General features: G+C 39.6%; 3 protein-coding genes across 9 annotated transcripts in view; all 3 read left to right on the forward strand.

Annotated features, from left to right (window-relative positions):
* kcns2 (potassium voltage-gated channel modifier subfamily S member 2) overlaps positions 1-3,352 on the forward strand; it is an 86,584-nt gene extending 83,232 nt beyond the window's left edge. For 2 of the 4 annotated variants that reach the window (XR_003051424.1, XR_003051426.1), the window contains exons 7-8: positions 278-359; positions 2,456-3,352. The gene's annotated coding sequence lies outside the window, so the exon portion shown is untranslated. Of the gene's footprint in view, positions 1-277; positions 360-2,238 lie in introns of all 4 variants that reach the window. The other 2 variants (XR_003051428.1, XR_003051427.1) reach the window with 2 other exon arrangements.
* Positions 3,353-9,700: 6,348 nt separating this feature from the next.
* On the forward strand, positions 9,701-17,491 carry osr2 (odd-skipped related transciption factor 2). Of its 3 annotated transcripts, none has more exons than XM_008323733.3 (4): positions 9,701-10,007; positions 15,817-16,504; positions 16,857-16,956; positions 17,302-17,491. In XM_008323733.3, exons 2-4 carry the CDS (start codon positions 15,849-15,851, stop codon positions 17,482-17,484), a joined length of 939 nt encoding a protein of 312 aa, XP_008321955.1. In that variant the 5' UTR covers positions 9,701-10,007; positions 15,817-15,848; the 3' UTR covers positions 17,485-17,491. The 3 variants fall into 3 exon arrangements, with proteins under 3 accessions (XP_008321955.1, XP_008321954.1, XP_008321956.1); XM_008323732.3 differs by lacking the exon at positions 9,701-10,007 and adding an exon at positions 12,953-13,841; XM_008323734.3 differs by lacking the exon at positions 9,701-10,007 and adding an exon at positions 12,955-13,841 and having other exon boundaries at positions 17,384-17,491.
* Positions 17,492-22,384: 4,893 nt separating this feature from the next.
* vps13b (vacuolar protein sorting 13 homolog B) overlaps positions 22,385-22,706 on the forward strand; it is a 285,627-nt gene continuing 285,305 nt past the window's right edge. For both annotated transcript variants that reach the window (XM_008323736.3, XM_017037919.2), the window contains exon 1: positions 22,385-22,540. The gene's annotated coding sequence lies outside the window, so the exon portion shown is untranslated. The remainder of the gene's footprint in view (positions 22,541-22,706) is intronic.

Raw genomic sequence — 22,706 nt, forward strand, 5'->3', positions numbered from 1 at the left:
TCCAAAACATTTGGTTAAAGGTTTTTAGCTACTGATAAAACTGACAAACTCAAAGACATTACTAGTGCTGCATGTTGGTAAGGATTAACAAGTAATCAACATGTAAAACCATAACAACATTCCCCCAGTTATGAATGAAAGCATTATGAAACAAGAACGGCTTAGAAATGCATAAATAGAATAGAAATAGAATCACACAAAGTAGTCTTGTAATTTGTTCCTCATTGGTCACTAGAAGTGTATACTGGAGAGTTCATCTGCACTTCGTTGTTCGCAGCTAACAAGAACAACCCAAAAAGGATCAAAACAGGGCAAGACAGGACCTGCTAAGACGTGAACTCGACAGAAGACCCTCCATTGTAAGTGACACTTCTCTAAAAATCACTGTTTGGTTTGTGGAATTGGGTTTAAAATTATCTGTGATATTTAACAATGTATTCAAGGTGTATTGTTTCAATGTTTACGGGTCTACAGCTTAGTGCCATGACACCCAGCTACAGCAGTCTCACCTCAGTCCTTTCCTGCCTGACTTAACACTGTCGGCCCCTCACAGTGCCCCCAAGATCCCCGTATACACAAAACAAAATATTCTCTGAATACTGGTAGGTTTTAACACATCTACAAGTCATTTCAGTCTGAATTTCTGTCACAGTAAAAGGTTTTTTTTGTTTTGTTTTTTTGTTTTTGCTGTCACATCATCAGATGTTTGAGATTGGTTACCCTCACGTCCCCACTGTCTCTTCTCTGCCCCATGTGGTTTTATTTGATTTATTTTCTTCATTTTTCCCTCGTATTTTCTGTGTTTCTCAGATGAACAACATAACTGGACAGTGTCCAGACAATGTGCACTCTTTATTTTTTACTGACAGTAAAATCTGACCACCTCTGCTGTGGAACGTTTTGCTCACTGCTGTGTGTTTACGGCTAAATAAGGAGTGTTCACCATGTCAGTCAGTGAAGTCTGGCTTGACTTGAACTGAAGTGATCGGGGGAATCACGTAGCAGGAGACCACATCTTTAATCCAGCTCTCTCCTGCGCTGATACAACATGGCTGCTAGGCTACAACATATCCCTTTTCATCTGCAGCAGAAGAAGTGAATGGAACTTGACTGTAAGTGAAGCCAGTGAAGATCAGCTGATCCCCAGCTGTGGAGTCATAGACATGGAGCTGGTTTCTGCTGGTTTACTGAGCCACTGGGCTGCAGTCAGAGCTGTAATGAGGAGCATTCGTCTCTGCTTCCTCTCTGCGGTCACTTTAACAGCATCTGTTGACTACATCACCCCTGATCCATACCAATCTGACCCCCCCTCCCCAACAAAAAGTCCCTGATACACAACAGCTAAATAAAAACACGCAAATTAGCCATGTGGACCACGGTAAACATTTCCAGCTCCCTGGTCCAAGCCAGCTGTAGCTTGCTAGAGTTTCATGGGCTGTACTTTGACTCCACAGCCAAATACCACTTCACAGGCTCTTTTTTTTTCTAAAGAGGAACTTTAGAAGAACATGAACAACCTTTCCCTTTTATCAATGGACATTACTAAAGACAATGAAGGCTAATACACAAAGAATGTTCCAAGTTCTCATTAGTCTTTTAACCTAATTAGTTAAAACGTTTTTGTTGATTTTGTGATATACTTCCTTCAAACACAGATAATGTTTACCAAGCTTAACGGTTAACAGGTTTACTTGTTTAAAAACAGTAAACAGAAGAAGCGCAGTCACCAAAAAACACCAACATATTATAAAACAGACCCACAGAACAGGCACGTAGACTCCACAGTCTATGAGTCTCTGTCTCTGCCTCTGTCTTTCACCTTTGCACTGCAGCTCTGATCTGGGAGTGACTGGTAAGGAGGCATCTGAGGATATCCTGAAGTGGAAAAGAATTTCAGGCATTAAAAGTTGTGATAAATAACCTGGGGCAACAACACACAGGGCTTTAAAATTCGGCAATAAACTCTTTGAGGAAATATCGGGGTGTTTTCAACACCTGGCTCTGTTGTCTGAGGTCACCAAGTGCTGGCAGTTGCAGGGAAAAAAACAAGACACAGTGATTTTATTTAGGCCAAATGTGTGAGACTGCTGGTGGATCCAGCCTGGCTGTTACAAAGTGAATGTATCAGGGCAGAGTTTTACTTACTGTGGTTTAAATAAAATGTGCTACATGATCGGGGTCTTTGTGAGACGCTGTTTATAACATAGTCACATAATCACTCTACTGTATTTTCCTCAGTCACTTCTGGTCAAGTCCAATCTCGTCCCACTGAGTGTACCAGTCCATCTCAGATTCTTGTCACAGATGAGGTTAGATGTTGACGACATTTACAGTGTTGACGAGTCTCATGTCTCATGCTTGAGATCTCTTAGAACAGAAGTGAACACACTGAGAATAATAATCCTTCACCAGTGATTAGCTTTGTCTAAATCTGACTTCTTATTACACACTGTAGGTCCATGGATGCAGAGGACATGACGGTCAGCTCCTCAAGGTGGTTCCTGTTTATAGTCCTACGGCTGAGGATTGAACAGTGGTCACGTCAAGTATTGGGATACCAAAGGCATGTGTTTAACATTATAACCCATATCAAACAGAAATCAGACCATGTTGCTTTACACTTAAAGTGAGTGCTATAGGAATAAAAACAATGGTCCGTCCTCAAGTTTCGCTTTTTCTACAAGTCATCCCAGTAGACTGTGAAGAACATGATTTTCTACTTTGTGGGATACGTGTTTTCTCTTAATCTCTGATTTAAAGATGTGTTTATTGTCATGTAACAACACAGCAGCTAATGACAAAATGGGTAAATAGATACACCATATTTGCTGTGTAATATTTATTAATAAAATCTTCATTCTTCAAGTCGAATCAAAAAGATATTTAAGAATCAAGTCGCTGTACCCCTCAGCCAGTTGTCAGGCAGTGAACACAACTGGTACAGACATCAGACAGAAAAGTCTGGAGAAGTATTTAAATATCTCCACTGAACAAGTGTTACAGTTTAATAAATCCAAGCTCTACCCACAGTGCAATATGTTACAATCTGACCTTTACAGGTTGCTGTGTATAACCCAGTCTTGTGTGCCAGGCTCTATTAAAAATCGGTTGCATTTATGGGCCTATTTATAATTACCAAGTGCACAGTAACAAGCTAACGCCAATGAAATTCCATGTTTAAACCACTAATACATCCACCATGAGCATTAGCAGAGATTTACAAATTGAAAAAGTCTGAATAATTGTGAACATGGTACTTTTATAGCTTTTTTAACAACTCCCAGTGCTTGCAACCTGCTCCCGGACCACCGGAGCCTCGGGCAAGCCCTCCATGAATATCCTGAAGACCACACTTCCCTCTGTCTCAGCACTGGATGTTCTGTTGCACATGTGAAATCAATACCACTATATCATTTGTAGCCAATTCTCTATTGTACCATCAAATCTGGAAAAATATTGCTTCAAGTATTACTTTTGCTTAATGGTTTCCCTTAAAGATAAAACACAGTGCATGGACATAATTGGATGGATAACTAGGGAGGATATCAGCGAGTAAATTGGCATAAAAAAAGTAGGAGGAAATTGAAAGTTAAGTTGAAAATAATGCAATAATTGCTACCAGGTGAAAATCTACCCTTTTAGTTCATATCCAAATCACAAGACTGCATGTACATGAGTACGAGCCACCAGAGACTGTAGATGTGCAGCTTCCTTCAGCAGCTCTGGACTCTCTTCTCTAGGTGTTTAATAATGAGGCCTTGGTCCATCAAGCCTGTCCAGCCATTGACTGAGATTATGTGCTTCACAGACCAACCCTGGGGCCCTTTAACTTTCATAAAACATAATCCTGGAACACAGTTACGCCATCCATCACTGTGACGCACACTGCGCATGTAGAGACACATTTTTCATTACAGTGACAAGCAACATTCAAGGCCTTCAGTAAATATTAAATCTACTGAAACGGCATTCCAAGAGACGCCTTTCTTCACCTGTGTCATTTAGGACAGTGCTGTGTGAGTTTCCAGTACAGCACTAATAGAGGTGGTAGGGTTGAAGAACACCAGAGCCACTTTTTGAACCGTTGCAGAGGTGAGGAATATTTGATTTGTGAGCTCTTTCTGCAAACCCCTTAACGCCCAATTACAGCATTCAAGCAGCAGCAGCAACAACAGTGTGTTTCCATCCATACGAAAAGAGAATGGAATTTAGTTTACTCTCCTCTGTGGTATTACAAGTATTTTAACAGGACCTGGGCAACAATTTAAAGTATATATATACAAACAAATAAAATGCTTTTCCTTTGTATTTTCACTCTGATCAGACCCAGCGACACACAACACTCCAACGCTCTGCTTCCAGGAGGACTTTTTCCATTCTCTTCAAACAAATACCCGAGTTGTGACTCGACTTCCCCTCTGGTTTTATGACAAAGCACCAGAGTTGGTATAAAACAGGTCACTGGGACCTCCCCAAGCTTGGTATGATGGAGCTGTGCAACCTGCCAACATCTACAGCTGCCCAAGAGCCCCTTCCCCTCCTCTCTCTCTCTCTCTCTCCCCTAACCACACACACACATATGTCATAAACAGATTTACTTTATTAAACCAACTTTAAAAATGCATCTAATTTCACAGTCTAAGGAATTTGTAACAATATTTCCTGTCTACAAATGTAATGTAAATATAAATCTTATATGAATGTATGGAAGCCCCTTTGAGAAGTTGTTTTCAAAGAGAAAACACTATCATTAATGTTGAGAACACACAGCTGCTCCACCTGTGACGCTATCATTAAGAGACAAACTAATGCAGTGCATTTAACAAGTGTATTTAGTGCATAACAAATGCTTTTGGTAATGGAAATGGGTCAGGTAATTAAAGTCAAAGCAGTTTGGGACATTAATACGAAACATTTGACCTTTTATGCACTTCAACCCAAAAACATCTGAAAATAAATGTTGGCTAATTAAATTAAAATGTTGGACAACATTTAACCTAGCTAAAACATTTGATCAAATACAAGCACGGATGATTTCTAAAACACAGAAAAAAGTTAGTTAGCCAAAATGCCCAATATTGTAGAAGCAAAAAAAAAATCTGTTTTTTTAATGTCTGAAAAATAAAATATAAGAATAATAAAACCATTCCTAAGACAATGTACAAGTTACAAAAGACCAGTAACAAAATGTAATACGTTTACACCAACCATTATTTAAAACTTCCATTCTCTCTCTCTCTTACACACACACACACACACACACACACACACACACACACATTCCCCAGGGGCATTAAGCCCCTGTTTGAAAGGAAGCACTGTTATCCTACTTTTCTGATGCCGTGCCATGAAAAATTAATTTGAAGGATGACGCTATAGGCCCCATTAAAGCCGTGCAGGTGCCACAATTGGCCCTCGGGCCAGACTTTGGACATGCCTGCTCTAATGGATTCCTGGTGGTGGTCAAACCTTTCCCAGGCAGCAAACTGTGAACATTCATGTTTAAAGGCCTCAGTAAAAGATAGTAATTGACTGGGCTGGAAGCAACATGATTACAAAGTGACTCCCTACAGACTGCACCTGTGTACATTAACATTTACTTACTGTGTGCGTGAGTGTTTGTGTGTGGATGTAATCATGTCTGAAGGCCCTTTTTCTCAGTATTTGTGTGTGCATTGGTCCACACATTAAATGCAACCACGCAGGCGTCCAAGCTATTAATTCAAACCACATTTGAGCAGAGATCCATCAATGACACCAGAGTCCATTAAAAAGAAAAAGGATGTTATTTTGGTTCAAAGAGTGGGAGCAACACAGTTGGACCGGAGCCAGACGTTGATATTTTTAGGATCATGAAGAGCAATAGCCGTCTCAGTGCTTTATGTTGGTAATTTCTCAACTGCAGAAAAATGAAAACACACCAGTGGATTGCTTTCCTCTTTGTGGCTAGATTTAATTACATTGTCTTCTAAATGTGTGTATGAGAATCCGCAGCCAGTGCCTGTCTACAGAGTAGCTCTCCCAAAGGCCCTTCACAGCCAAAGGTCCTTCTTGTAATAGCCTCAAGATCTGCTCTCATTTTTTTAAGTGGAAAGCCATTTCCTGACTCTCTTTGTAATGTGCATACGTCTGGCACATCACAAAGAGCGCGGGAAGGCAAGGGAATAAAGAAATTATATGAAATCACACAGGATGAAGATTATTGTTGTTGCTGTTGATGTGGGAAAATGACTGGGTCCGCTGCGTTATTAGTTCCTGCTCGGACAGAAATGTTTGATTACACTGAATCATGAGTGCAACGTCCCGCAGCCGTTCGGACAGAACTCTGTTCCTCATTTAAACTTTTCCACCTCTCTCCTCCTCGCCTTTCCACTGCTTCTTTATTCATCGTTTATCCATGCCTCCACTCTTTATCGTTCTCTCTGTGAAATCCTGCTTCCACTCAGTTAAATCTCTCCTCTCCACCTTACTTTCATCCCTCCATCCCCGCTCTGTTCCCATCCTTCCAGGTAGGGAACAGACACGGCAGTCACTGGGAGCTTTAAAAATGTCACTTCTGACCCACTGGATGAGACGCTCCACGCTCCCTGGCTTTATCCTTCCATTGTGCTGCAGTAACTTTGTGAATGTCTCTCATCAGCCCATTAACTACACTTGAGCGTGGCCAGGAAACAGGTGCTGGTAAAGTTCTTCTGCCCATCAAACTCAGCAGTGGGAGCGTCTCTGCCACAGTGGTTCAGTTGGACGTGGAGCTCCAACACTGTGGGCCCACAAAGAAAACTCATAAAATGATCTGGTAATGTAGTATTTCAAGCTAAAATAACACAGAGCAGAGACGAGCCAAAGGATGGACTTGGGCTAAAGGTACCTTACACACAGGTTAGCCAAAAACTCTCTATAGTTTTTCCACTCTATATTTCCTCATGTTAAATCTAAAACCAAACAGAACAGTCCGGGATGATGATCAATGAGATTAGGATGTGTAAAGTCTTGCACAGAACTAGTTTCTAGAAATTGCCACGTTGTCATATTTTTTAGCAATGGGTTCTTCTTAAATACATCTTCAAATGTTTTATAATAATATTTTTTATTATTTGCTAACTTTTAAATTACTTTAAAGCTAATTCAGCTAACTTTTTTTAAAGTTTTTGGGTAAACTTGTCTTTTATCTAATGTCTTGGTCTGTTTTGCTTCTTGTCCATCAGTTAACACTGGGATCGAACCCTATAATCAGGCAACAGCACTAACCACTGTAACTGGCCAGGCTTTGATATTTCAATTTATGAAATATGGCAGCCATTAAAAATACTTTGGACATATATGCTACGACATATTTGGTCCAACATTCAGCTTTAGTCAAGCGAAATATTATTACTAGTTAAAGCCTTAGTTAACTCAGTAAATCTACGTGTATACCAACAGAATGTGTGTAAACAACGGCACAGTTTTTATTGTTGTGATTACTACAGTACATAAGGTGTCGTTTAAATGAGCTGCTGATTTAACGAGAGAGCAGATGAGAGAGCAGATGTGTGATCAGACATTTTTGAGGTCCATTTATGATCATGTACAGATCTTTATTTTTGCTCCGTCTCCCCACTCCCTGCTGCTCTGTTTGCCATCACGCTAGACAACAATTAACTGAAGATGTCATGTTAATGGCAGGGAGCTCCGCAGAAGTGACTGGCCAGCACTGACAACTGAAAGGAAGCTATTTGCTGACAAATGGGATTTGGTGCTGGGCTTGAGCAGCATTAACTGGTGGGTTTTATTGTTTGAAGGAGCACGAGATGATGGCGGGCTTTCCTCCTCTGTGTCTCTCTCTCTCTCTGGCAGAGCGGATGAAGGTGCAGGCAGTGAAGGCGTTCGGTCACGCAAAGGTGCTGAGCATCGTTAAACAGATGGCAGGAGAGCAGTGAAGAGAGGGGCAATGGACAGCAGATGGAGAATAGATCAAGCAGGGGTCCTGAGGAATGCAGTAAATCTGTACGTGCATGTGTGCGTGTGTGTTTATACACAGAGTACACAAGAGCAGAACCAGCTCCTCTTTGACATGTAAGTCAATGAAATCACATGCCAGTTTCATCACTCAGGGTAATGAGTGACATTTACATGTGCCTCTGCTTTCATACAGACACACCACATTACTTTATATATAAATCTTTTTCGTTAAAAAAATGATCAAGACCAAAATAGTGATCCCAATTTCATTTTTTTTCACACTTCCTTCCTCCCCAGACTCCTAGTTTCTGATTCAAGTCAAATATCCCCATAGTTATATTTCCCTCCATGTTTGGGAGATGATGTCCTTAGGGTTACAAGCTCCTTCTTTTCTTAGTTAAACAAACGCCTCATCTTTATGACCAAACAGGTCTAGTTTTACTAGCATGTATGATTTACTAATGCCTTTCACTGTTTGACTTCAATCTGGACTAAATGTTGCTTTTAAGGGTTTAGAAAATCATCCACTCTTGTTCAAGTCTCTGGAGACCGACCTTTTTGATACATTAATTATTATTATTAATGTTGGGCTGTATTCTTCCCTCATTTTTCATTTTTTTTTCATTTTAATCTTTTACCCGTTTGTAAATACTTCCCCACTCTAGGTCTTTATGCTCTCTTGTCCTGCCCATCAGTTATTGGTTATTTTTGTTTTAGCCATGTAACGGCTGAAACTCTAATGAATGAATGTAAAAAATATGTAGCAAGTAAAACTTACATAAGAATATTTTCAATGTTTTGTAAAATATTTGCTTTAAAAAAAACTAATTTAATAATTCATAATTACAGGATGTCCTGTTTCTTCGCAAACACTTCAAAAAGAAATATATATTTTAAGGACAGAGTATAGGTTGAGTTATCCTCAAATTAATGTGTATTGTCAGAATTGGATAAAACATTAACACCCGATTCTAAATTAGAAAAACTATTGCAATATTCTATTTTGGTGATACGTCAATAATCACTGCGCATTTGATGAAGATACAGAGCTTTATAAAAAGCTGCAGCAGTAGTAGTTGTTCTTTATGCCAACAGGGGGCAGTGTTGAACAATGAAGCAAAAAGACCAGCTCACGTGTCTCCTGCTGAGTTTACAGTCTGCTCAGTTTCAGGCCAGAGAAACAGAGGGGATCTGCACAATGTCACCAACATCTGCTTCCACCAAGCAGTTACAGACCACGAGACATGATTATTATTATTATTGTTATTACTACCCCACTTCATTTATTACAATAATTGAACAAACAGCCCAATATCACATCAACAAATTGTGTTTGGCTTGTTGTGTTGGAGATTCATAGATTTATATTTTACTTAAAAATTATTATTTATTCACTTGATAAGTTTTATACACACACACACACACACACACACACACATATATATATATGAAATGGTAGGTTGAGTGAAATTGCTGATCTTGTTTCATCACCCAAACAGGTGTTTATTGTGTCTTGATTATGTTTCATTTAAAAAATATTTTCTTTAATCATGATATTCATGATCAGTCACTCTTCTGTGTCTGTGTCCTGATACATACTCCACTATCAATGTCAGAACAGAATAAATGTAGAACAGATGTAGACACTGCACCTCCCTCCTCTCTGTGCCCCCCATTTCTCAAAAGTTCACAAATTTCAAGTAAAAACAACAACAATAAAAAAAAAAAGAATCCTATGACGTTGAAGAATGTATGACTGCAGGTTCTCTGAAGAAAAAAGAAAACTCTCATCCTGAGAACGACTGCTGCTGCTGCTGCTGCTGCTGCTGCTGCCGGGACAGGATGAGAGAGACTGTAGGTGGGGATGTGGGGGGCTCTGAAACCACAGCAGGTAGATCAACCCCCCTCCTATCTAACCTCTTGCTCTTACAGTATGGACCTGACTTCCTGTCTGTCAATATGCACAGAAGTACAGCGAGACGTAGACTGTTAAACCGAGCCATCAGCTTCCAGAAGAGCCAGACAGCTCCACCTTCTCTGCCCAGGACTCTTCACATCCAGCAGAGGTAAGGAGCAGCACTCACAGACAGGGAGAGCTGACTGCAGGTGGAGGGAGATAAATGATAGAATAGAGACACGGGCAGCTCAGGCTGCTGGAGTAATTAATATATTAATACTGCAGCACTAGCTGCTCTCTACTCTAGAGTTACAGATCAGACTTTTGTGGCCATGTGTAATTCTCTAGTATATTTTAGACAGACCCTTAAAGAAATTCACACTGAATAATATAAAATAATTAGTAGATCTTTGTGCTGTGGATGTACATTTGGATGTTTACACTTAAATATTAAAAAAGGATCATTATACATTTTTTTGGATATAAAAATATTACAGAAAATTGCAGTGTATTCACCTTTGGGCTTGTGTTTTATTTCCGACACAGTTATAGACTGGATAATCATGTCATGTGTTTGTTTTACGGCCTGCAGAATACACATCAGTGATACAGTCTTAAATCAAAACATTAAATGTTATACGTTCAGATGGCTGGGTCTTTATGGCAGCCTTTGAAATGATCCCAGTCGGGTTTCTTCTTCTCTGTCACTGTGTTTTTGGAAGAAGAGTGTCGGCCATTACAGGCTTGGCAGCTGCACTGAGCTGCAACGCTGATACTCTGTGGGAGTTAGATTATCATAGAGAGCGTTGGCGGCTTCAGGGGACTCAGACAGGGCCAAAGGGCAAGGCACTAACTCTGTGGCTCTGATTTTACTCTCTCTCTCTCTCTCTCTTTCTCTCCCTCTTTCTCTCTCTCTCTCTCTCCCTCTCTCTCTCTCTTTCTCTCTCTCTCCCTATCTTTTTATTTCAATCCACATCAGAATTAGTGTACTTTGACTTATGAAAGTGTAAGTCAGAATACACTAGTGCTTGCTTTTACAACAGCTTGTAGCTTAGAATAGACTAATTTAATACCAAATAGACCAGAACAGCTACATTCCATATCCCATGACTGAAATATCAACATTTTACCTCCAAATATCAAATCTTCCATATTGAACTTCCTTCCATCATATGGAATCATCATCTGTTTGTGTTACCAAGACTTCTGCTATTTTTATGAGATGTTTATGATTTTGTAGAGGATATACATTTGTGAATGTGTAATTTAATAACTCTATGGTTAAACTCAATATACCGACAGTGTTTGTAAATGGTTTATTTAGTGCAAAATGATGTGACTTTTAAATGAAAAGCCAGGACTCCTATACAAAAGTACTAAAAAAGACATCCATTAAAAAGCTCAATTCCCACAGAAAAGCTAAAAATATTCCCTATCTTTTTGAGAGATTATAATGAATGTAGACAAAATTGAAACATTGGTGAGTGGATTACAATTTGGCCCTGGGGATATTTTTCTTTAAATAAACACAGTTTACACTGATATAAATTTCCAGAGTGAAAGTGATACGCTGAGAATCGGGCCCATCAAACCAGCTCTAATGTAAAAATGAGGAGGTTTGTGTGTCTTCTAATCTGTCTGCAATTGTTCAGTGTTTTGACAGTGAAAACGTAAGGCCAGAGTGATATGAAACCTAACGAAAACCACAAGCATGTTGTGTGCAGAAAAAAAAGAGTAGAAAAAAAAAGACACTCTGCAGAGCGAGGAAAATGAAAATTAGGCTCCACGTTACTCTGAGCGGGACTAAACTTCAGTGACAAGCAGCTCTGGGTGTTATCTCTCACATCATGCTCTGCATCACAAACATGGACGTGATCATGAGAAACACTTGCAGGATTAGGTCAGGACCGTGCATCACCGTACTATTTAATATAATCATATGAGGAGGCGGGATGTTAATGAAGCTCCTCAGTCTTATTTGGTTACAGTACAAACATCAGTTCCAGCTTTAAAGCTGCTGCACTTTAAAATCACAGCATCTGAAACTTAAATCTGTAGTTTTTGGAACACCTGGATTTTTGATAACTATATTATTTTCTGTAGATGGCGACAGCCCATAATTTTATTTTTTTATTTTTTTAAATGAAAAACACTTTCTTGCACAGACCAAGACTTGGTGAATGCTCGTTTTATAGGTCATTTAAATAAACATGTTAACGGCTAACCCGGCATAACTTTTTTTGTTTTTTGTTTGTTTATTTGCTTTTATTGTAGGCTCCAATTGTTATTTGCTTTAATTTTTAATGTGAAAGTTAGGTCTTTTGTGGAAGTTAGGTTTGTTTTTAAGTTGGAATTCTCCTTTTCATGTAACCAGTGCTAAAGAAAGAAAAGTTGATCCTGACCTGATCCTCTGAGGTCTTCTTGTCAGAGCTGCAAACCCTCGGCAGGGTCTCGCAGGCTGCTATGTCCTTTAGTCCCAATGGGTGGCGCTGCAGACCTGCTTTCTGCACGAACACGACTCAGCCGCAGTCAGTGCGAGCTGCTCTCAGCAGCGCTGCTCTCTGCGCACTTATCACTTTCATATTTATGTTTAAACCCACAGGTTTTTAATATTAATTTATAATAAATGAAAATTATAAGAATATAATAAAATAATTCAAATAAATAAACACGCTGCGACTTCACATGTGAAAGAAACAAAGTCACTTTAATCTTTTAAACTTGGTGAATTATAAATTATAAATATTACGATATTATTGTAATTTGTAATTATGACAAACTTTGAATTATAGGCTGCCATTTGTTTTATTAGCGCAAAATATGTATTTATTTACTTTTAAATCTGCAGTGGGAAAACTATTAATAACTTTTACGCATGAAAGTATGAGTGAAAACTAACAACAGCCTCTTGAACAGAGGAACAAAAAATTAAATCCACTCGGACAATATTTGTTTAAAAATATTTTTTTAGATTTCAAAAATAAATGATTTTTTAAAATATTGTTGTTGTTTAAATATCATTAGTATCTAATGTTATTTAAACAGTTTTTTAGTTAATGTTGGAATAAAAGTAAATAACCAACATATAAACAAACAAATAAAATGACAATGACAACAATTTATTTTGGAGAATTTATCAAACAATTGTTTTGTGTTTAACCGCACAGGTAAACCGTGTGCCATTCGACTTTGTGATATTTTCTCTCTTTAGATAAAACATATCAAGATGTTTCCGAGTTATTCGGGGTTTATTTTGTTTAGGAACATCCGTGTGTGTTGTCTTTTCTGGATATTTCCCTTCCTCTCACAAACCTGACTTTTTTTTTACCCTTATCCCGTCCAAATGCTGCCATTTAATGTGTTTCCATGCCATCTAAGAAAACTGGACCAAACTGTGTTTCACAAAAGGGAGAAAAAGCGGTGAACTGTTGCCGAGAGCTGCTCAAGTTCATCCAACAGCGTGGAGCTGGAGGGGAAAACTGTGATCAAGGTTTCCCTCCTGCCCTTCCAATCACGTCCCCGTGAAGGTATCAAACTTGGCCATATGGCGTATGGAAGGTGTCATTGGAGGCTGCGCACGCTTCTCTACTACCCTAGTTGCTATCCAAACACAAATAAACAGAGGAGGAACATTGGAGTTAATGATAGAGGACGGGGGGTGGAGGCGTGTCGGAGGGGCGGGCTGTGCGCTCCGGAGCCCCGGAGCCCTGAAAAGTGAAGGAGCGGAGGCGCATTACGCACACTCCGAGCGCTCGCTGCAGAGGAGGCTCCCACGCTGCAGCTGTCTCTCCTCCAAACTTTTCCTCGTCTCTTTTCCGCAACTTGTCACAACTCTGCACAGGCTCGAGGCATCAGGGGTTGGTTGGCTGCATGGCTATGTGAAAAGTTTTCATGGACTTGGAAACTGGAAAACTTTCAGCGGCGCTTTTATTGGAGCTCGTCGCCTCTTTAGTTACTGTGGATTACTGACATACCGCAGGACCTTTGGCAGCTATTTATTGGGGTAAGATTGTGTTTGGCAGAGTCAATGTTATAGAGTTGTTGCAGGAAGGGAAGCCGGCCTCACACCACTGACTTGTTCTAACTTTTCTTATCTGTTAAAAGAGAAAGACATTAAAAAAAAGAAAGGCTGCAGGGTGAACCAACCTGTCACAACGAAGTAAAGTCAAGGACAGGACAGAAAAAACTCAAATCAACAGTTGCCTCTGAGGGTGATGATTATTGCTGCGTGATGATCAGCAGCCAGGGGGGCATTTAGTTCACCCCACGTTTTTCCGTCACCAGCACGTAGAACAATGCTGAGACGAGCAGTGGCCTTTGCTTTTGCACACTTGTCACGACTTATGGAAATGTAAAACCATGTCTTTGCCCAAGCGGGGGTTAAGGGAGCACGGCGGGGCAACTATAGGCTGCTGCTGCTGCTGCTGCTGCTGTCAGGGAGTTAAGTGCAAGTCCAAAGGTTGTACAGAGAGAAGAACAAGCTGAACCAAGTTGCACAGGCGGGCAGAGAACAAGTGTCTTCACGGCTGTTGCACCATTGGAAAAAAAAACTGCTATAGAAACTCCATTAGGTCCAAATATTTTAGAAGCTGGCTGATGCAGTCCTCCAGCTATAAAAGCAACACTTTCATTCATAAGTGTGAAAAATGTCTCCACATTTAGGCAGAGTTTCAGCCTCGTTATTTGTCTTGAAACACTGTCTTAACTATGACTTCCAAAGAACAGCTCATTAATAATATTTTTCAGGATTAATTTATGCTCCAGAAAAAAACCCTGGGTGATATTTCCTCTCTTTTTTGCCATTTTTCAGCCTGGACTGACTGTAAAGGTCAGCTCGCTGTTGCACCGCTGGCTCACCGCCAGTCCCGCTTTCACCATCCGGAGTCTTGAACTCACACGGTGGACTTTTTTTTTTTTTTTTTTTTCCTGTGTGGAAAAACATAACTTGTCATCCATAAAAACATGGAACCTGTGGCTGAGATTTCTTGCAGCGTCAGCTTCAATTATTCGACCTAAATTGTAGATGTAGAAAGTTCGACCATGATTATATCAGACCACAGACTCAACGGCCTCCACAGCCTGTCAGATAAGGGAACATTATATTAAAAAAATAAAATAAAACGTACACAAATAAGAAATATAATGTCTATATTATTAGCTGCTGGGATGAGCATAAATTCAGTATATATTTTTTAAGTACGTGGATCTCCACCACAGACTCAAGTGTCTTTATTGTGATTAATTTCCAGCCATTGTGTCTTCTACTCTGACTCACGGTCAGATCCTGTTCTGGCCAAATCTCACTGTGGTGTAAATCCACAGAAACTGGCTGTGAGCAGAACACTTGTTTTGTACAGAGAAAAAAAAAAAGAAAAAACACCAAGTACAACAGTCAAACACAGCGTGTCCTCTGTAATTGCATTATGTGAGATTTACTGTTTCATTGAGAGGAAACTGCGAGTGTGTAATTTAAATTGTCAATCGGCTCCATATGAATCATTTTACACCCACTTTATTTGGTTACACTTTCGATGATTGACGTGTTCCCCACGACTGCTCTGCAGCCTGTGCATTTAATGTCCTACACAGAGCAAATGTAGCTTTTAATGGTATGCGTATTTTGTGCGTAAATGTGCTGTGAGTGTGCCAGGGCTTCGGATAATGCCGCAGCAATTACACAGGTTCTACAACCGCGCGTTTCCCTTTAATTAACTTTGTTCTAATTGCATTTCAATCACAACTGTTTTGTAAATTTCCATTAGTTATTTTTAAACCGCGTGGTTATTTTTAAACACTGCGTATGTGAAGTAAAAACATTAGGAATACCGTGTGTAGAGAGAGAGCTGTAAAAACAGGTGGTCCAACTGTCATGTTTACTAACTGAGGCTCACACGCTGTCTGTATGTGGCACAACACAATTGCCAGCTCGTCTGTGGCTCTTACTGACAACACTGCCCCTTTCCCCCGCTCCTCTCCAGGGTCACTTACCTCTACAGAGGTCTGAGTCGAGATGGGGAGCAAAGCCCTACACGCTCCGATCCCCGTGCACCCGGCGCTGCAGCTCACCAACTACTCCTTCCTGCAGGCCGTCAACACTTTCCCAGCTGACCAGCTGCACGGACTGTACGGCCTCAGCGCAGTGCACACCATGCACATGAACCACTGGACTCTTGGTTACCCGCACATTCAAGGACTGAGGTCGACGATCACGGAGATGGCAGCCGCCCAGGGGCTGGTCGACCCCCGGATCCCTTTCCAGGCGATCCCCTTCACAGCCGCGGCGCAGCTCTTCCATCCGAAACAGGTGGCCGCTGCTCACGGCGTCCCCTCTCTGCACAAGGACAGGCCCAGGTTTGACTTCGCCAACCTGGCGCTCGCTGCCACGCAGGAGGACCCGCCGAAAGCTGCTGCGGATCTGGCCAAGTTGGCGTCTGGACTAGGGGGAACCATCTCCGAGCTGAGCAAGCTGTCCCCGGAAAGAAAACCCACCCGGGGCAGGCTCCCTTCCAAAACTAAAAAGGAATTTATTTGCAAGTTCTGCGGCAGGCATTTCACCAAATCCTACAACCTGCTCATCCACGAGAGGACCCACACGGACGAGCGGCCTTACACCTGTGACATTTGCCACAAAGCCTTCAGAAGACAGGACCATCTCAGAGACCACAGGTGAGACAGACACACGTCACAGATGATGACGTATTTAAAGCACGGTTTTAAGAGAGGGTCTAAAATTCCCAAATAAAAGTAGCTCGTTTTTATTTACCGCCAACGATCCTGGCTTTGGTGTCATTTAAACACAAAATATTCACTTTGAGCACGGAAACACGCCAGGCTTGTGTATTGGTTGTGATCCACGAGGGCGCTAAAAGCACTTTTACGTACAAATAGTTAGAAAATCACAACTGAAACCGGAGTGTTTATTTGCATTTTATTAATTCGTTCTACTAGTCTTGTCAGTAGCTTCTGGCAGATCCATACATGAACAAATGTGTGATGAGGTGTCGTTTCTGCTTTACAGATACATCCACTCCAAGGAAAAACCATTCAAGTGTCAAGAATGTGGGAAAGGGTTCTGTCAGTCTCGAACCCTAGCCGTCCATAAAACCTTACACATGCAGGTAAGCTGAGAAAAAACCACACACACACACACACACACACACAGTCACACTCACTATGGTTTTATCCTCACAGTACTTTTATGTCACACCTTGTTTTGTCCTTATTCACCTGTTAATGCACGGTCTACTGCATGCCTGGGGACATTACGACGTCTCCCACCACTGTTGGCCAAATACCAAAGAAAATAAATAAATTAAAGACAAAAATTACATTTGAACTCTATCCAGATTGACGTAGTTAATTGGTGTGAGGTATAAATGAATAATAATAAATCAAAATAAATCTAATTTATAGTGCAACATAATAAAAGGGAATAATCCTTTGCTTGCTTTAAATCTAAACAGGAATCTCCCCACAAATGCCCCACATGCGGACGAACCTTTAATCAAAGAAGTAACCTGAAAACTCACCTTCTCACCCATACAGACATCAAGCCCTACAGCTGTGGCCGCTGCGGAAAGGTGTTTCGGCGCAACTGTGACCTGCGACGGCACAGTTTGACGCACAGCCCACACCAGGACTACTAAAAAAAAAAGAAAAAAAAGAAAAAAAAAAGAAAACAATGGACAAAAACACTCAAGGAAGACAAGGAAGTCAGAGACATCACCACTCCACCCGGCCTTTTCTGCCTTCGCCAATTTTTCTTTTCTTCTATTGTGTGCCAAGACATGTCTCCACACCAGGACACGTTTACCTTCGTGGCGCACGTTTGTGGATTTTTTTTGTTCGCACCTCAAAGTGGGACAGAAGAAGAGGACAGACCTGGACATGTCCAGCTCTCACACACACCACCTGTAAATATCAAGACCCTGTACATATAATGTTGCTGTTGTTGTTTTTGTATTTTTTGCTGCCTGACCTTAAAATTATAAAGTGGTCATACGTTTTAAAGTATGTTAAATTGTATTTTAGAAAATAAATATTTCCATGATACATTGGCGTTGGTTCTGGGTTTTTATTTAATGCATTTATTCCATGCGTTATTTATGCAAATATATCAACGCTTCATTTTGTGGACTAATTTGCACCGTTAATCATTCTACACAGAAATTATTTTAAAGTGACTGTAGTTGGAAATTTTTAATGATGATCACGATCTATTTCAATGGCAAAATACGGACGGTCAAGAGGTCATTATTATGTAAAAATGTGAGTGTTTATTAAATATTTTTTAAATGCCTGCAAGATACTTGGATATTTTAAAATTAATAAGACTAAATTAATCCGTTGATTTATTATTTTTATAGGTAATTTTTAAAATTTCTAACGTTCACCGGTTCACGCGATTTTTTTCAATCATCTCTGACGTCATTATAAACCTGTCAGTAGATTGTGGTTTTGGAAATTGTCCAGGTCATGGTTCTGTACTTAAAGGGAATTTTATAAAAGATTAAAAACGGTTCATGGTATACATAATAATTTTAATTAACAATGTGAAATATTATATAACGATTATAACAACAGTGGAGCCCACCTAAGATGCTGTGAGTCAGAATATTATAATTTGCTGCCTCAATAAATATACCAGATGGTCAACATTTGAGGTCAAAACGAATGTCTTCAAAGTCAACTGTATGCCTTTGTACAGGGACCAACGAAGAACTTTTTTTTTGTTACGACGGTGTAAACTCTCCACTTGGTCTTTGCCTCATCATTTATTTTATGGCCTTGAGGCCATGGTTCTCGGTTTCACCATCTGTTGACCGCAAAATATCAAGCATTCGTTTTAAAGACTCCCGTTATTTAACTGCTTTCCAAATAACGTGTATTTAATAAAAATGACAATCGAGTTTAAAAAGGGGGCGGACGTGTTTTTGTTTTATTTTGTTTTTTTGTTTTTTGTTTTTTTTTTAATGAAGTGAGAAGTCGCTCTGCGCTGCTGAGAGGCCAGAGCAGAAGGCCAAGTTTATGACAGTGTGCGGCTTAAGTTCTCTTTCTAATCGGTTTCTCATTGGAAAAGCAACGAGGTGGAAAATTCTTTGTGGTCCAAGTTCATTTTTACAAAATTAAAAACTAAATACTACTACTACTACTACAACTACTACTACTACTACTAATAATAATAATGTATAGCCATACACATGGCCAACAAAATTAATTCGATTTAAAAATATTGAAATTGTCATTAAAAAAAAAAAACAATTTAACCGTCAAATAAAATGTAACACGAAAAGTAATAACAATAATAACAACAACAACAACAACAATAATACTACTACTAATAATAATAGTTGAACTTATGTAATAAAAAACTCCATATTAGGCTATGAATGAGTAAAAAACAGTTGTAAAAAGTTAAAATACAAATATGAATTGCTACTACTTTTAAATTGTTATAATAATAATAATTTACCTATAATTATGTAAAATATTAGAATTATAACCGAATAACACCTAAAGGGTTAAAACTTCTAAATTACTGACTGTAAAGCAGGTGTAGATTTTTTTTCAAATGAAGGAAATAGTTGTGAGCTAAAATTTCTAAAATGTCCCTTTTTATTGTGGATGTCTCCTTTGATGAAAGGAGGTCAGTGATCACTTGTCAGCACCTGCTCTCATTTTTCCCAAACCCGTTTTCAGTGATCCCACAAACGATACTGACACATGTTAACAAATTAATCATTCATTCCTGAACTGCACAACGTGAACTTTTCAAGTATCATCAGTTGTTCCACGTTCTCGCTTCTCTACCACAGTCAAGCAGTCAAGCTCGAGTGTGTATTACAGACTTCTCATCAGCGCTGAGTGAATTTCACTCAGTGCTGTCACAGGAGACTGAAGATCCAGAGGAGGCGTGACGACAGCACCATGTCATGTGGGCTGATACTTTAATTAGTTACTAGAGTTCTGCACAGAGAGGTAGGGGGGGGGGGGGGGGGGGGGGGGTTGAGAGAGAGAGATAGAGAGATGACTTCATGATAATCACAGAGATGGTGGAAGTTGATACACACACTGTCTCTTTCTCTCTCTCCCTCTCCTTCTCTCCCTCTCCCTCTCTCACACACACACACTAGGCTCAGAATGGACATGCAGCCACGTGGTTTTAAACTGCAGCGGCCTGCTGTGTGAACTGTGTCATCAGGAAGTCGTACCTCCCCAGCAGAACGCAGGCTGCACTCACTGTACACGTCACATTCTAAGCCCTAGCAGGATTTACAATGGGTGGACACCGAGCAGGGGTGTACACACACAATATGGGGACATGTGCTGCAGTGGGAAAAAAAGCCACCTACGGATACATTATACTTTACGTAAAATGTCTTTATTGCCGTATCTTCTGCAAAAGTTTGTGATTCATTGGAGTATTAGAGAGAACTCTGAAAAAAGCCAAATGTTTTGTGTTATTTACTTTTTCTATTTATGCTGTTAGGAAATTTACATAAATACAAGGACAATATGATGTTGTGTTAAACCAATTGGCCAGTGTTTATATGACTGGGTTACAGTAAATCAGCTCTTTTACAGATACCTTATATAAATAAAAAATAAAAAATAATGGAACAAGAAAAGACATGGAAAGATAAAGAAAAAATAAAACTAAAACAAAATAACTGAAACGCACTCATGAATATAATTGTAGCTGAGACTAGTGTATTTAAATTAGGCCTTCTATTTTAGAAACTGAAGATATACTTTTTTGCAGTTTTATAAGTGGTATTTGTGCCTTTTCTTGCTGTATAAAAACCCTGACCTGCTCAACAATACTTAGTCCCTGATGTGTGATTTTCCTCTTTATGATGCGTTGGATATGTTTAATGGGGACTGAAGCCATTGACAGGTTTCTTGGTTTCAAATACTTGGGTTTGTGGTCTTGTTGTTCCAAGTGTTGCCGCCCAAACTGACTGAAAGACGTCACAGCATGTTACGTGTATGTCACTTTCAGCCCAAGTGTGTTATGTTGTATTCTCATTGTTGTTGTTGTTGTTGTTGTTTTAACATTATGTGGTATCTACTTCTTAAAGATTTGTACTTACTTATGTACACCAGGCAGCACTAAAAGTAGCCTCTTGGGGACAATACAAATTCTTAGTCTTTAGCCTATTTCCCTATCACATTGTTGTCTGTTTTCAATACTTCACTGATTTATTAGACCATTTGTATCTGATATTAAAGAGAATTTCAAATAACTGCCAATGACAGTGTTTCCCAAAACTCACGGCTCTGTCACAGGAGACCACTTTTAGCCAGACTGAAAAATAAATAAATAAAAAAAGGAACTGTCTCCAGAGTGGACTACACAGTTAGTAACATATTCTACATGTTCTTAAATTGGGTATAGAAAACATAGTATAATATATATATAATGTTTACATTATGTCGTTTAATTACTGTATTGGTGATATGTTATAATTAATAATTATAACACTAGGTTGTTTATTTAGATCTTCAAAAATGGATGTCTCCCAGATATGAATGGCTTAGAAAACACTGGTTTTACTGCAGACATATTGTAGACTAACATATTGGCCAGGAGGAATACAAGAGAAAACTTCAAAAATAGAAGCAGACAGTGTGTTCCTTCAGAAATGACAAATTAAATACAAAGTCTAGGCACTTTACACACTTTAAATGGAAAACTGCTGCACAATTCCACCACTTTTATGCATTTCTAAAAATAGTTAAGTTAAAAAAGAAGAATACCATCTAAAAAAAGTGCTCTTATTGGGACAGAGGGCAAAAGTGCAAATGCTCCAGTATGACCCAGGCTCTACCATTGCTGTTAGTGGCAAAAGCATTAAGGTTTGGCTTCGCCTGGTTTCCGGCTCAGCATTGTACTAATGGTTAGAGGTATAGGGTTGAGGTTAGGTTTGGGTTAAGCTAAGAGGAAACATGCCTCTCTGCTTCCCTCAAAAGAAGCCACAACTGCTGGAATCACGAGCCAACTCTGCACAGTCTGCAAACTCAAGCTCCCTACTAAACTCTCCACCTATCTATCTGAACAAGTCTTTTTGCACTAATCAAACACCATAATTAATCAATTTAAATTAGACTTAATTTACATATTTCTTACTTTGCATAATGTGTATTGTGGCTGTGTATATATCCTTTCGCTGCATGATGTGGCTTTTGCGATAACAGAGTAATCTCCCCGACGGCACCTTTTTTTTGGGTTGGTAAGTATAAAATATATTCTTTATTTCTACACGGCTCCACATCAGTAATAGGACAGCAGAAAATAAACCACTGACGTCACAAGGAGCGATGCGTTCAGGAACCCATCAAAAATGCGTCATTTTACGAACGGACCATTTTGCGAACCCGCATACTGTTTCATTAAAATTTGAACATGTGTCTCACGCATCTATAAAGAAAAAAGTGTAACTGTTTCCTTCATACTTACAAACAAACATCTACATTTATCAGTCACCCAAACTTTTGGGTGTAGGCTGTTGTAGTACAAAACCTGTGATATTCCGACAAAACTGAAACGCAACACCAGAAATACGGAAGCCGCGTTGGTGTTTACCTATGACGTGTTCTGCAGAAGCCAGTGGTGAAGATGTGGCTAATGGTAACTGGATAAATATGTCACAATAAAACGTCACACTTGAAGAATTGCTGCAGTATACACCCGGTAGACAAGTAAGGACATATTTTCTTTTTCATCCTTTGTTAATATGTTTATTAGGCGTAAACGAAAGCACAGAGAAGCACTTTTTCCTGGTTAGCTTAGCCTCTGTGTAGCGCTGTCATGGCAGGAGATCACAGGGGTATCTGTCAACACTCCTAGTAGTTTTATAAAGTTGCT

The sequence above is a fragment of the Cynoglossus semilaevis genome, chromosome 13 (assembly GCF_000523025.1).
Source record: "Cynoglossus semilaevis isolate Cse_v1.0 chromosome 13, Cse_v1.0, whole genome shotgun sequence".
NCBI classification, from domain to species: Eukaryota; Metazoa; Chordata; class Actinopteri; order Pleuronectiformes; family Cynoglossidae; genus Cynoglossus; species Cynoglossus semilaevis.